This window comes from Telopea speciosissima, chromosome 10, assembly GCF_018873765.1.
Source record: "Telopea speciosissima isolate NSW1024214 ecotype Mountain lineage chromosome 10, Tspe_v1, whole genome shotgun sequence".
NCBI lineage: Eukaryota > Viridiplantae > Streptophyta > Magnoliopsida > Proteales > Proteaceae > Telopea > Telopea speciosissima.
In genome coordinates this window covers 16,836,396-16,852,587 of record NC_057925.1, presented here as the reverse complement: position 1 = coordinate 16,852,587, position 16,192 = coordinate 16,836,396, and the positions used below count along the sequence as shown (strand labels likewise).

Sequence of the window (16,192 nt, the reverse complement as noted above, 5' to 3'; positions counted from 1 at the left end):
TAAGTTAATGATAATATATACTGGAACTACAAGATCAAGTAGTATGCATACCCCTACTTGAATGGTAGATATTTGTGCCTGTGGAAGGGATACAATTTTTTTTTCTTTGGTTATGATCATCACTTTGCTTTTCCTTTCCTACCCTATAACGAAGTGTACCTATCATAGTTGTCACAGTGACAAGAGAAGGTGGTGGCAAGGAGCCTAGGCACCTTATCGGCTAGGTGTGCACATACAAGGGGGGGGTCATTACATGGAAAATATGAGATTTAAGGGGTTTACACGTAAAATATGATATTTTAATATTTTATGGTGTAAGGTTTAGGGGATTAGATGTAAAATAAGTGATTTTGATCTTCTGATTCCTTTTCTAGCATTTTTATTTGCTTGTATACAGAATTCTCCCACAGTGCATTATAGGAATAATGCAACAACAACAACTGAGCCTTATCCCAACAAAATGGGGTCGGCTACATGGATCCTTGCCCTCCAATCAGCTCTATTCGAGGTCATACTAGATACAAGGCCTAAGCTATGCATGTCTTTCCTCACCACTTCTCCTAAGGTCACTTTAGGTCTGCCCCTAGCTCTTTTAGTTCCTTCAATTTGAATCCAATCACTCGTCCATAATGGGGGCATCCAAAGGCTTACGTTAAACATGACCATGCCACCTAAAACGACTTTCTCGTAGCTTATCATGTATCGGAGCTACTCCCAAATCAGCTCTAATATGATCATTCCTTACTTTATCCTTCCTAGTTTTGCCACTCATCCATCTCAACATCCTCATCTCCGCTACACTGAGCTTATCCATGTGATGCTTCTTAGCTGCCCAACATTCCGCACCATACATCATAGCCGGTCGTATGATTGTCCTATAAAATTTTTCTTAAGTCTTAAAGGAATATACCAATCACACAACACTCCAGATGCACCTCTCCACTTCATTCATCCTATTTTAATTATTTGTGAAACATCATCCTCTATATCACTTTCTTTTATTTATGATTGAGCCCAGATACCTAAAAATAATCACTTTGTGGAATCTCCCTCTCATCAATTTTCACCACCTCATCATTTGTTCTAGTGTAACCAAAGTTATACACCACCTACTCTGTCTTCATTCTACTTATATTAAAACCTTTTGATTCCAAGGTTGATCTCCATAACTCCAACTTGGCATTAATCCCTACTTTTGTCTCATCCACCAAAACAATATCATCAACGAAAAGCATACACCAAGGAACCTCATCTTGAATGTCACTGGTTAAATCAACCATGATAATCGCAAACAAATAAGGGCTTAAAGCTGATCCTTGATGTACCCAATTGTAATTGGGAATTCACTACCTTGACCCCCACAGTTCTTACACTAATTATTGCACCATCATACATATCTTTAATTATGTCCACATATTTACTTGAAACACTTCTCTCTTCTCTAATACATGCCAGATTAACTCTTCGGCTTGAGCTGCACTCTACTTATCTGTCCCAATGGACCAAGGTGTCATATGGAATACTAGGAGTCTGAACTCCCCCTCCAAGCACTCTGCTGTTTGTTCCCGCATTAAGCTTCTTTGTGCTAGCTTCTACTGTCTCCTTGAAACTCACATTAAGGAGATAAATGCTCAAAAACTTTTAAATTCCATTGCCCCTGGCTGGTCCCTTCTTACCAATTACTCTTTGCATCCCAATGGTCGTATCTGGGTTATCTGGGACTCCTCAAAAATCAATCTCTCCCTCATTTCCTCCTCCCCTCAGTTTCTTCATCTTAATTTCTCTGACTGCCTGGGCCATTCAAATTTTCTATTTACAATTATTTATGCTTCAAACAGCCCTGTTGAAAGAACTTCTTTGTGGAATGATCTTCGATCTATTGCTGGTCAGATTGGTTCCCTTCCTAGGAGCTTAGGGGGAGATTTTAATGTTGTTCGATACAGTCATGAGAAACAAGGAGGTGATCACCTAGACTTGGATGTTGTGGATGCTTTCAACCTTTGTATTGAGGGTATTGGTATCAATGATATCCGATGGTCGGGCCCTATTTTTTCTTGGAACAACAAAAGAGCTGGTAGCTCTCGTATTGCGTGCAAGCTGGACGGAATTTTGGGAAATGAATGTTGGCTCTCTTCATTTCCCTCTTTACATGCTACTTTTGACACCCGAGGTATCTCTGACCATTGCTCTATCTCCTTATTTATTCAACCTTATATATCCTTTGGCCCCAAACCTTTCAAATACTTTGATATGTGGTCTTCCCATCCTACTTTTTTAGCTACTGTTAAGGAGGCATGGGATAAACCAGTCCAAGCTTTCTCCTCTCCTTTAATTGCTTTTGCAAGGAAGCTTAGGAATGTTAAGTTTGCTTTTAAAGACTGAAACATCTCTACTTTTGGGAATATTTCTCAGTGGGTCACAGATTGTAAGGATAAACTCACAGCTATTCAGGTTCAGCTCCAAACTGATTTTCTCAATGCTCCCCTGGCAGAGGAGGAAAAAGTGGTATCTCTTGAGTTCCGATCTTTGCTATCACAAGAGGAAAATTTTCTAAGGCATAAGTCTCGGATCAAATGGTTGGAATTAGGGGATTCTAACTCGGCTTATTTCCATTGATCTTTAAAATCCAGGAATAACACCAACTCCATATTGCACCTTACAGATTCAGCGGGATCTATCTTTCATCGGGTCAAAGATATTAAGTACTTGGTGTTGGGTACTTTAAGGATCTATTTAGTGGTCCTTCAGGGGACTCAGGTCCTATCCCTGAAAATTTGCTTAATAAATTCATCCCCAGTGAGCTCCAAGCGTCTCTCAGCTCCACCCCCTCTGAAGATGAAATTGTTTCTGCTATCCGCTCTCTCACAGCTAACAAAGCTCCTGGTCCTGATGGATTTAGTTTGGGATTCTTTCTTGCCTCATGAGATATCATCATAGTTTAAAATCTCGCGATATCTCAGTATCTCGGGCTGGTCGAGATGGCCGAAATATCTGAAATATACCGAAATATCGCCAAAATATGGTATTTTTTCTGCCATATTTTGGCACTCCATCTCGGTGGATTTTTGGCCATATTAAGACCTTATACTTCATGTACACCTTTATGTAAACTACATAAACAAATATAAACCTTCATATTGCAAAAAAAAAATGAACTCAAAGTGGTGTTTTGGGTTTGCACCCTTGATTGACAGTATACGGTCGCCAACCCTGATGTATACATAGTTAAATACACATTGATTAGGTTAAACATATAAGAAATTTAAACAAAGTAATGAAACAAAAATAACTCATAACTCATAACTCATAACTCATAAACTCCATAATAGTCAATAGTTCAATACTCATTACTCAGTAGTCAATACACAAAGTCACAAGTTCATAACTCACAAGAGTGTAAGACTCGCAAGAAATATCACGAAATATCGCCAAAATATCCCAAAAATACCAAAAATCACAAAATATCCCGAAATATCACCGAAATATGAACTTTTTCCCATTTCGTCTTGCCATTTTGTCTCGGTACTGTCGAGATTTCCGAAATATCCCGATATATCGGCGATATTTCGCAAAATCTTGAACCATGGATATCATCAAGGAGGACCTCATTAAGGATATCAAGAGTTTCTTCTTCAACCCCAGCCACATTAAAGGTGTAAATCACACTTTTCTCTGCTTCATCCCTAAGAAAGAAGGTGCTTCAAGTATGATTGAATTTAGACCTATAGTTCTTTCCAACCTGCTCTACAAATTCATCGCCAAGATCAGGCTCAAGGCTGTTGTGGATATTCTTGTTAGAGAGAATCAGTCTGCTTTCATTCCTGGAAGAAGCATTTCTAATAACATTCTTCTATGCAATGAGATTGTTAGAGGTTTCGACAGAAAATCTCACCCCCCCTGCAGCTCTCATGAAGATAGACATTCATAAGACCTTTGACTCTTTGAGATGGGACTTCATTTCTAAGGTTTTGGAGAAGATGGGAATTCCTCTTGTGTTTGCCTATTAGATCTACCAATGCATTTCCACCCCTAGCTTCTTAGTGCTTGTCAATGGCAGTCCAACAGGTTACTTTTCATCATCTTTGGGAATTCCCCAAGGTTGCCCTCTCTCCCCTTACATAATACATATTTACTTTGGTTATGGAAGTTCTCTCCAGGTACATTCAGACTAGTACTGACCAGCAGCGCATTTCTCCGCTCCCCAAGTGCAAAGCTCTCAAGCTTTTCTCATCTTGCATTCGTTGACGACCTCATGATCTTCTCTAAGGCCTCTATTAGCTCTGTGGAGAATATTATGACTTGCTTGCATCATTTTGAAGTTCTTTTGGGGCTTTGGATCAACCCTACTAAGTCATTGCTTTTCCTTGTTGGGGCCACTGAGATTGAAAAAAGCCTCTCTAATTAGCAATTCTGGTTTTTCCCTTGGCCAATTCCTAGCTAAATAATTGGGGCTGCCTCTAATTCCTGCCAGGCTTACTATTCATCAGTGCTCTCCTATGCTGAATCTTATCAGAAAAAAGCTCCAACTTTGGAAAGGAAAGCTTCTCTCTTATGCAGGCCGGCTAGTTCTAGTCAAATCAGTTTTGCAAGCTTCTCATATTACTGGTCGAGTATCTTTGGGCTCCATCATCAACTATTAAGCCCTTGGAATCCCTTATTACCTCTTTTCTTTGGAAAGGTAAAGATTCTACAAGATTCTTCAATCTCACCAGTTGAGCTTCTATCTGCCTTCCCAAAGTAGAGGGTGGTCTCGATCTTCGTCGAATCAAAGATGAAAACTCTGCCGGTATCATCAAGCTCATCTAGAAGATTGTCTCTAAGCCGCGAAGCATTTGGGTCGATTGGCTTTACTCAGGGACTCTTCGCAATGACTCTGGACCGTATCTGTTCCTTCTGTCTTATCTTGGGTCTGGCATAAAATCCTTGCTCTTAGACCGATTGCTCTCGATGCCATCCGCAATCAGATCGGTCATGGAAACTCTACATCTCTCTGGTTGGACCACTGGCACCCTATGGGAATTCTTCTTCACATTGTCTCTTTAAGAGCTATTTACAATTGCGGCTTGAACAGGCAATTCTTGGAAGCTAATATCATTTCTGATAATGATTGGGACTCTCCCCCCACTCTTCATCCAGTTCTTAATTCTGTGTGGGATGCCCTACCTTTCATTCCCAGAAGACCCTCCGGGAGGGATGATTGTGTCTTGTGGACCCTTGCAACCTCTGGCCTATTCAGCTCCAAAGCTGCTTGGAATCTCATTTGTGTCAGAGGTCCTCTGGATCCTTGGAGGAAGCTTCTTTGGTTCAAGCATCACATCCCCAGACACTTCTTTACAGCCTGGAGAGTCTTCTCTAATTGCCTTCCAACGCAGTCATTTCTTCGCCATAGGCAGATTCAAGTCTCTGCCCAATGCTGCCTTTGCTGGAATGTTGTTGAAGACACGGACCACCTTTCTTTGGCTGCCCCTTCTCAAAGCTGCTTGGAATCTTGTTCGTGTCAAAGGTCCTCTGGCTCCTTGGAGGAAGCTTCTCTGGTTCAAGCATCACATCCCCAGACACTGCTTTACAGCCTGGAGAGTCTTCTCTAATTGCCTTCCAACGCAGTCATTTCTTCGCCATAGGCAGATTTAGGTCTCTCCCCAATGCTGCCTTTGCTGGAATGTTGTTGAAGACACGCACCACCTTTCTTTGGCTGCCCCCTCTCCCTTTCCATTTGGCAAGGTATCCCCAACAAATGCTGGCCCCATAGGAGGAGAATTTTTCCTTCTGAAAGAGAGTGGATTTGGGTTGATATGACTTTTGCTGGTTCTTCAATCTGTGACACTGTGGGAAAACTTGCCTTTTGTACTGTCATCAATCACATCTGGATGGAATGTAATATCAGGAAATGGACCTCCAACTCTCTGTCTCTTCGCCAGATTTGGGACGCCATTTCTTTTGATATTAAAGCAAGCTCTCTGCTGTCCAAATTTCTTGTTCTAATACCCCAAGGAACACGTATATTGTTGTGTCCTAGGGTCTTCCCATTTCCTCTCTCCAGCCCCCTACCTCCTCTATTTGAGGTCTGGGCTGTTTGTGTATTTGTTTTTCTTTCCCCCTTTCCGGGATCTTTTGTAGTCCCCTTTTCTTCTTGGTAATGAATTCTTTATTCACCCAAAAAAAAACTTAAATACAACTAAACCTAAACAATAAAAAAAAAAAGACATGACAGAAAACCCCCTGCGCTATACTATTTAACACCTCCATAGTTGTCACAGCATTTAGGTAACCCAAGGCATTGAAGAGGATCTGAACGAAAGGCGACCAAGGCACTTGGAAACCTAGGTGTCTCCTAGGCAATGCCTTGACAGCTATGGTACCTCCTAAGGATTTTTTTTTTTTCACGAACACACAAATATTATAGAATGACAAATCATATATAGAGAAATTAAAAGTTCTAATCAATATTCTTCACATGATCTTAGCACCGAAAAATGGCTCATTAGTGTGGCCAACTAAATTGGAAGCTTCTTAGTAACATTTTCTTGGATACCATCATCGCACCCATGTATAGACTACCAGAAAAATTATATAAACTGTTACATCCGCTTATCCCAAAAAGCTTGAGTTGTTTTGTGAGGGCAACAATAATGTACATCAACACCCCAACATGTGCAAGCCTGTACTGCTGTACACACACAACCTTGCAAGTGACACATACTCACATGGAAATACCATCATGTGGCACTGAAGGTAGAAGACTGTGTCGGGGTATCAATACCCTCTCACACGTGCAGGTCTGTACACACACGGCCCAATATGTGACACACGCTCATGTGGAAACACCATCACAAGGCACCGGGGGGAGAATGTGTCGGGGAACCTCTCTGCACTTCCTAGGGATCAAACACTCGGCCTCTCTGTTCTAACACCATGCTACAACCACTCATCCCAAAAGCTCGAGCTGTTAAGGGAAACAACAATGTATATCAATATAAACGACAGTTCTCATTAAATCTCTACTCAAAATACTATTAAAAAAACGAACCTACTGTATTGGTGACAGAACCAATACAGAACCAGGACTTTGTCACTCCTTTCCTTTCTCCATTAAAATATAATAAGTGCATCAGTAACTAGAACCATAGTTCAAAATCTCGTTTTGTTTCAGTCGAAACTTCGAATATTTCGAGTATTTCGATCGAGTCGAAATGAAATGTAACCTTGAATTGAAAAAATACAAAGTGTCAGTCGAAATTTCGGCGAGATGTCAAAATTTTGACTGTTTGTAACATCTTGCCGAAATTTCCGCCAGATGTTACAAACTCCAGGTATAAAAATTCAAAGTCTCGTGACTCTCAATCGTAATTTTGACCGAGAGCTTTCCATACTCTGGTTTTTGCTCCCATTTCCACTTTTTTCACTTGTTTTTGCTGTTTTGTGATTTCTTCTTCGAATTTACGCCGCATCAACGCGAGAATCACTTGGGAAACACATCAATGCAGCTTCCTAGCACACCAGTGAAGCCTTTCCACTATTTCATGTAATACCATTTTCTCTAAAAATGTTTTTTTGAAAAACATATGATCAACACATGTTGGTTAGTAATGAATTTATTATATGTCAGACACCGGAGACCGATCTACAACCTCACGGTATTGAAATTTTTTTTTCTGTATATATATTATTTTTTATTTTTCTGCTTCAAAATTTTGATTTTCCTACAACAAAAATCTAAAAAATAGGGGTTATGTAAACTACATGGGGATCAATTAAATATATGTTAGACACCATTGGCCGATCTACGGCCTCATGGTGTCGAAAATATTTTTCTGCCAATAATTACTTATTTTAAGGAGAATATAATGATGTCATTCAAATTATGTACTTAATATTATGACTTTAAGTCACTGACTTTATGTTAGGCAGAGAATTTACTTGCTTAAATTGCTTATTAATTATTATGTCCTCCAGTACTTAAAGTCTTAACAATGTGTATGTGTAATTAACTAAGTTATACATTAGGATTCGGGTTAGCTGGTCAATAGGCAAAAGAGCTGTTTTGTGGTGAGTGGATTGGCTTCTCCGGCTAGAGCCCGCTTAGTTGGGGAGATTACTGGTTTTCCTAGGAAGACTCTCCCTATCACTTACCTGGGAGCACCCTTCCATTCGGGAAGGCTGAAGATTTGCCTGTTTGAGGGGTTGATTCAGAAGATTAGAAGCAAGGTTGCAGGCTGGCAAGGGAAATTGCTGTCCGCAGGAGGCAGGATCACGCTTTTAAAGCATGTGCTGTCCTCAATTCCAATTCATGTTCTTGTGACTTTGGCTCCACCCAAGGCGGTTTCTCGGCGCATCTATGGTATTTTTGCTGATTTTCTTTGGGGCAGCTCGGAGTGGGGAAAGAGAAAGCACTGGGTTGGCTGGCATAAAGTGTGCAGGCCAATTGAGGAAGGTGGGTTGGGGATCAGACTGCTGGAGGATGTTGGGCTTTCCCTTAGGCTCAAAGGCCTGTGGAGGGTTCTAGGGGAGCGATCTTTATGGAGTGATTTTTTCAAGGCAAAGTTCTTTAAAAATCAGCATGTAGCACTTTCAGAGGCAACTAGAACTGGCTCGAAGTCTTGGAGGCACACTTTGGAGCAAAAGGATGTCCTTTTATCTAACTCCAGGTGGCTGCTAGGGGCAGGTAATATTCACTTTTGGCTGGATAACTAGACGGGTTTTGGCCCGTTGATAGACACCGTGGATAATGGTCTTGGGGTCGATGTGGAGCTGTGGGTAAAAGATGCCATTGGTGAGGACGGTTCTTGGAAGCAAGAAGTGTTGGACAGGATTGACTCAGAGGCCATTAGAGAGTATATCTCATCAGGATCTTTTTTCTTGTTGGATTGTGAGGATGTGCTAGTTTGGACTCTCTCTAGTAATGGCTTGTTTTCTACCAAGGCGGTTTGGAGTGTGGTGCGGGGTGAATCACCAACAGCTCCCTATGCGAAGTGGATTTGGAACAGCACGCTCCCGGTGAAGGTGGGTTTCTTTTCTTGGCAGCTTTTGAATGGGAAGATACCCACAGATGATTCTTTGATGGCGCTGGGTATCCCCCTGGATTCAAAATGTTCTTGCTGTGGAAGGCCCCAGAGAGTGACGACGGACCACTATCTCGTTACTGGAGGCACGACGGCCAAAGTTTGGGACCATTTCTCCAAGTTGTTTGGCGTTACCCATCTTCCCACCCAGGATGCTAGAAGTAGGGTTTTATTCTGGTAGGGTTTGGCGGGTGGCCATGGCCTCAGTGCATTCATTACTGGGATTCTGCCATCCTTGATCATTTGGGAGCTCTGGAAGGAGAGAAACTTCAGAAGGCATGATGAAAAGAGGCGGACAGCTAGCACCATAATTGAATGCATCAAAGCCTAAGTGAGGGAGTTACCCTACCTGGCCAAGGTAGGCCCCCATGGTTCTGCAAGGGAAGGATTGGTTTTGCAATGTCTTGGACTAGCTGTTCCTACCCCCAAGAGCAAGAGGCCCACCCCGGTTTACTGGTGCCCCCCCCCCCCCCTTTATTTCGGTAAAACTGAATGTTGATGGCGCTTGTTGTGGTAACCCTGGCTTGGGTGGAGGAGGAGGGATCATTAGAGACCAGCATGGGGAAGCCTTGGCAGCTTTCTCTAATTTTTATGGCCTTTGTACCAACTCACTGGCGGAGCTTAGGGCGTTGAGAGATGGTCTGAGGTTGTGCAAGTCTTTGGGATTCATGGATGTTGTGGTTAACTGTGACTCAGAGGCAACAGTCAGAGCAGTTAATCAGATGAGTTGTAGATTGTGGGGAGGTTGGTACTACTACAAGGAGATTCAAGGGTTATTAGCTTCTACTCAGGCCTGTGTGTCGTTTGCTTACCGGGAGAGCAACAAAGCAACAGACTGGTTGGCCAAGCTCTCCTGTCAAACGGAGACTTCTACTAGTTTTCGGCCTGAGAGCATGCCGATGGGTCCCTTTCAGGCCATTTTCCGTGAGGACAAGGCCGGTCTTCCTGTCCTACGAAGCTAATGGCTGTTTTGTTTTATTTACTCTTGTATGGGGTGGTTAGGTAATCTGGAGTGGTGTGTCCTTGTTTTGGGTTGGGGTAAGGCAGAATGTCCCCCCCTGTATTCTTTATTATTTGATTCTGATTTTAATAAAAGCTTAGGGGCCAGCACGGGTCCCAGGTAATATTCGGATTAAAAAAAAATACTGCCAATCAAGGGTGCAAATCCAAAACACCACTTTGGGTGACTGTTTTTGCAATTTGAACATCTACATCTAAAATAGGGTTTCCATGAAGTTTCAGTCCTTAACTTGGCCTAAAACCCACCGAAATGACTAACCAAAACCTTGCAAAAAAAATAGCAACTTTCTATCAAAATATCCGAAATTTCGAGTATTTCGATTAGACCGAAACACCGAAACGAAACAAGAATTTAAACGTTGACTAGAACAGCAATAGCACATAATATATTTGAATTTGATACTTTTTGACATATAAAAACTGAATCAACAGATTCACTGAATGAAGAATTCAATGGCATTTACTTGATTACGCCAATGTACAAATAAACACGAGCAACGGTCAAAATATACAAAGGAATCGATTGGTACATGTACAAAAATGAAAAGGAGTAACAACAATCCCAAAATAGATTTGTAGAATAAAATTTATATGGTTATACTGATATGCTACAAAAATGACTTATTACAACGGCCTCAATGATTCATAGGAAAGACAAAGAAGAAATATTTCAAAAGTAGAGAAACTATAGGGAGTGTATAATTGTTATAGATCTTAAAGTCTCCACATAAAGGCATGATAAAGAATTGAAGTGATGGTATAAAAGTACACGCGACATTCAAGACACAGTGCTGGACTGTCAACATGTAATATGCAGGCCAGTTAGGAAGCATTTTCCAGAATTAATTACTGATAATAACATAATCAAAGAGATCGTACCATTCCATTCTTTAGGGATTTGGAAACATGTCCTGTAACAGCCAGTAGGATTGTCCACTGGAACGCGAGGTGGATCCAGTGGAAATGGATATACAATATTTGTATAAATGGGTCGATCAAATCCATGCATCTGCCAGTTGGAAGGAACTGTTCCATTGCAAGGAAAATTGAAAAATTCATGTCAGAAAATGTTCAATGGAAGTGCATAAAGAAACAGACATTAAAATGAAAAGAACTAGTATTTAAGCCAAGAGCAAGAATAATGACCAAGAAACCAGCTGCAAGAATAATAAACAAGTTCAAGATCAAAATTCTATAGCCATAATTCGAATTGTTTTATAATATATATATATATATATATATATATATATATATATATATATAGAAGAACTTGGTTATCCGAAATGATTTTTGTTTTTCTTTTTTAGTAATAATCTAAATAGAAATTGCCTAATGAGGGGAGAGAAACTCACATATTAAGGAAGAGGTTTCATAATGGAACCAACTGATTGTCTCATGGAATAGATAGTGTTAGCTCCCAGCAATCTTTTATACCCACTGCCCATAAAGTGGACACCAAAGGATCCCATTTAAAACCCATGTTTTTTTTTTAATAACCCGAATATTACCTGGGACCCGGGCCAGCCCCTAGAACTTTATTAGAGCTAACCCACGAATAAAGAATACAACGGGGGACGTACCGCCTTACCCCAAACCAAAGGAGCAGAACTCTCACCTCAACTCAGAACCCGACCCATACAATCAAAGAATCAAGAAAAAGAACTAATGCCGTAAGACTGGCAAGCCAGCCCTGTCCTCCCGCAGGATCCGCTGAATCTCCCCCAGTGGCAGGCTGCCACCATGGTAGGAGATGGAGGACCTGGAGTCGCAGGCTAGGTTGGCCATCCAATCAGCCGCCCTGTTACTCTCCTTAAAAGCGAAACTGACCACAGCCCGAGTAGAACCAAGCAAGGCCAAGACTACCTGAAACCAATACCAGCCCTTCCAGAGGTTACACCTCTTGAGGTTAACCATTCTAATGGTAGACGCAGAATCAGAGTTGACCACAACACCAACCAGCCCCAAGTCAAGGCATAACTTCAAACCGTCTCTCAAGGCCCTCAACTTTGCAATCGAATTTGTGCAATCACCATAGAAGTTTGAGAAGGCAGCCAACATAACACCCACTTTGTGAACACTCAATAATAGCACAAGCAGGCCACCTACCTTCACCATTTAAACCCCATGTGAACACTCAAAATATCATATTTTTAATGTATCAAGAAATACAGTTATAATCACGTCATTGGAACCATACATTCATTGGACTGGAGGAATAAATGTCACTTCACAATCATTCTGGAAGATATCTCATATTCCAGCCAAGTCCAAGAGCCACGCTAACCAAAACTCAAATCCTTCAGAAAACCAATCTATTCCACAGGTTACCCAGATCTTTTAACAGATTTTCTCAGGCGTTAAGGTATTTTGCAGTTTACATTCCCCAACCACCAACTGTTTTGGTTCTACAAAGCACTGAAAGGCTCTAACAGTTCTGTTAGAAGTTGTCGATGTAAGGGGGAGGGAGTCATGAGCAAGGATTTAAGTCTCGGTATCGGGTATCGTATCGGTCAGGCGATTTTAAGAGACGTATCGTATCGTATCGTATCGGAGATACGTATCGATCGGTGCAGAAACGCATGAAAATGATCAAAATACACATGAAAATACACTTTTGGACACAAAAAACAATATAAACAAGCAATTTGTGTCATATATCATGCATATATACTAAGAATTGTGAATAATCAATAACCAGACAAGTGCAGCACTTTGAAATTGTTATAAAAGATTAAATGATGAAATTCTTTACATATAGAGTCACTCTATTGCCATGAAGAATGTCGGGGTGGATCAAAGTCATGTCTGTAAGGGTCTTTAACAATAGGAGCGACTAGGATGATGTTGTGTACTGTCCGAACAAAAGCACAATACTGAGCCCAGTCAAAATATTGATGGTAGTGACTCTCCCACTCATAGTAGAATCGTGTGTACTGCTCTGGAGTGGCTAATGTCACGACAACACTAGGTTGTACTTGTGCTTGATTCTCTCCGTATCCATAACTTCCATACCCTACAGAAGCCCCATGTCCATAGCCTAAAGAAGAACCTGATGCATAATGCCCATGGCCTGATGAAGCACCAGCATAATCAGAACTAATGCTAAGTGACTCCATGCCACTCATAAGCACATCACTATCATATGGATTGTGGGAGCGCTTGACAGACTTGCCCTTATGCGGCTTCCGCGAGTAAGTCTTATGGCCAGCAGGCTCAGCACCATGATCCATATCTTGGGTAGTATGTGTGTATCCTGCCTCACATGTGAACTGAACCCCAGCACGATGTTGTGTAGCCTCATGGCCACCACCACTACCTCCAGCACCACCACTACCTCCAGCACCATGGCCACCACCACCACCACCACCACTACCATCATCATCATCGTCATCATCATCATCATCATCATCATCATCATCAGCAGCAGCAGCAGCAGCAGCAGCAACAGAACAGAACCACCACCACCATCACCATCACCATCACCATCGTCGTCTTCATCCTCATCATCAACATGTTGTTGAGTTCCTCCATACGGATGACCTGACCTTGTCCTCCTGACTAAACCTTCTTCAGAGCTACTTTCATTTTCTTCAACATTAGGACAAGGATCTTGTGATGGTGGCTGTGTTGCATCCTCATCCATCTGTTGAATGATGCTCTCTATCACTGGATCAGGTTTGGTTGTCTGGCGATCCTCACTTAATTGATCCATCACCAATACCTTATCAGTATCTTCTATCCATGCTCTAACTGGATCTTCATCGTCAAGTAGGTGGTTGATATCGATTGGGTTGACATCTACATCATCTCCTTCTCTTTCCAGCTCTAAATATTTAAGCTTCAGCTTCATGTTGTAATGGACATACACTAGCTTCTCCAACTTTGAATAACTGAGACGATTCCGGGGTTTGGTGTGTATCAACCCGAATGTACTCCAGTTACGTTCACAACCACTAGAGGATGCCGTCAGGGATAATACTCGAATTGCAATTCGGGTTAAGTGTGGAGCACTAGTACCCCCATAATTGAGCCACCAATCAGCTGCACAATAATAAATGAAATATTAAAAGACAAAACCTTAAAACAAATTTTAAATGATATAATAAATTAGGTAAACCTAACTTACCTGGGCGTTGTGTGCTCCTAGCATGGATAGCCATTCTATCAGCAAAACCACGAGTGGCCTCCCGAAAATACTTAGCCTAGAGAGGTATTAAAAATATATATATATTAGTTCCACTTCCACCAATCACTCTATTCTTGGTTTCAATCATTTATACAACTAATTTAATTCTAACCTCATCCATGGCAAGTGTGGCCTTCGCTACATCTGGCTCTATTCTGTTCACAACATTCCTTAGGGCACGCAATAGATCCGGTCTACACCCTATATCATTGGAGTTTTGGATATCCGGATTCAAATAATATGCTGCACATGGTTTGTAATGGATGGTTAGAAACCTAGAAATTCTAATAATAAATAAATAAATAGTAACTTACTAACTACTAAGTGTTTAAAATGAAACCAAAGTCATATACTTATAAGATTACACCGCCAATGAACATCTTGAACCAACATATTTTCCCATCGATCGGATATAATCTTCAAATACTTCTTGTTTGATGTTGGATTATTCTCATGTATTTTTCTCTTCACACATCCCATGGCATTTACCATCTTACCCATGGTCCGCTCTTTATCCCCATCAACCTCTCGAAGCGCAAAAGAGTGGCATCATAACATTATAAAGTCGGCCCATTGCAGCCCAAAAATTTGAGGAGGTAACAAGATCTTGAACAAATCTCCCAATTTCGACCTTGCATAATTGCTAGTCAACCACTCAAGAGAGGTGAACATCCGTAGCAGCCCATGCTTTCGGAAATGAGGCTATCAATTGCAATGTAATTTGTTGCAAATCTTGTTGTTGCGAGCCCTCACTAAATCCCCTTGTGTATAACTCCTCATCAATGCCAAAACCCAACTATGGTTGTAAATAAAGTTGGTGATTTTCCTTGCATTACCAACCAACTTTTGGACCTTGGGCAATTCTCCTATGTCCTTAAACATCAAATCTATGCAATGAGCTGCACATGGTGTCCAAAATAAATGTTGCCTCTTTAACATAAGCAACTGACCAGCTTTCTTGAAATTTGCTGCATTGTCAGTTACTACTTGGACAACATTTTCTTCTCCTATGTCCTCCACAACTTCATCCATTAACTTGTACAAGTAGTTGGCATCTTTGATTTCACTAGATGCATTGACCGACTTGTGGAAGATCGTCCTTTCATCACAGTAGATAAGAAAATTGATGATGGATAATCTTGTTGGTCCACTCCATCCATCACACATGATGGTCACTCCATATAGTGGCCACTTCTCCTTGAACCTCTCTACATACTCATGCACCTCTTGGACAATATCATCCAAGTAAGGCCCAGCAATCTCATGAGGTGTGGGTGGCTTAACATTTTTCCCACACTGCTGAATCTCCTTTACCATGGCCTTGAAGTGGGGATCTTTGGCCTTATGTGGTGGAATCATAGAACTGTGGAACCATCTGGAGATTGCTCTGCCTATCCTTTTACTAAGTATTTTGGGTTGAAAGCTTTCTTCAATCCTCTGTTGGCTAGCATCCCTTGCTCTATAGACATTAGGATCCATGTCTCTGATATCGGGGCTCTTCTTTCTCTTACCCTTACCACTCTTTGTAAACCGGTCAAACATCCCCTTCACACTGGTTGCTCTACTAAGGCCAACAGGATGCTTACCCTTACTTAGAGATGGATGACAAGAGGAGCCAACACCAATATCTACAGGGCCCTGGCTGGGTCGAGTTGATTGACTTCTAATCAATTGCTCACTCTCCATTGTTGCTCTTTTGCTTCATGTCTTGATTGTTTCATCGCCAATGCCAACTCGGGTCCTCCTCTGCTTCCATATCCGATCCTTCATAATCTTCAAAATCTTCCATCAAATTTTTCACCAATGCATCAACATCATCATGTGCTTGCTTGATTTTTTTGGAATCTCTAAGGTGTTTTTGCATTGCCTGCTTAACTCTACAGGCAATCGTGTACACTTGGAAACATTTCCATATCCTCCCCATGTG

General features: G+C 41.4%; 1 protein-coding gene across 2 annotated transcripts in view; it reads right to left on the bottom strand.

The window, feature by feature from the left end:
• Positions 1-16,192, bottom strand: part of LOC122641718 (beta-galactosidase) — a 126,609-nt gene that overhangs the window by 69,724 nt on the left and 40,693 nt on the right. For both annotated transcript variants that reach the window (XM_043835008.1, XM_043835007.1), the window contains exon 4: positions 10,959-11,105. In XM_043835008.1, the coding sequence (XP_043690943.1) occupies positions 10,959-11,105 (147 nt within the window). The remainder of the gene's footprint in view (positions 1-10,958; positions 11,106-16,192) is intronic.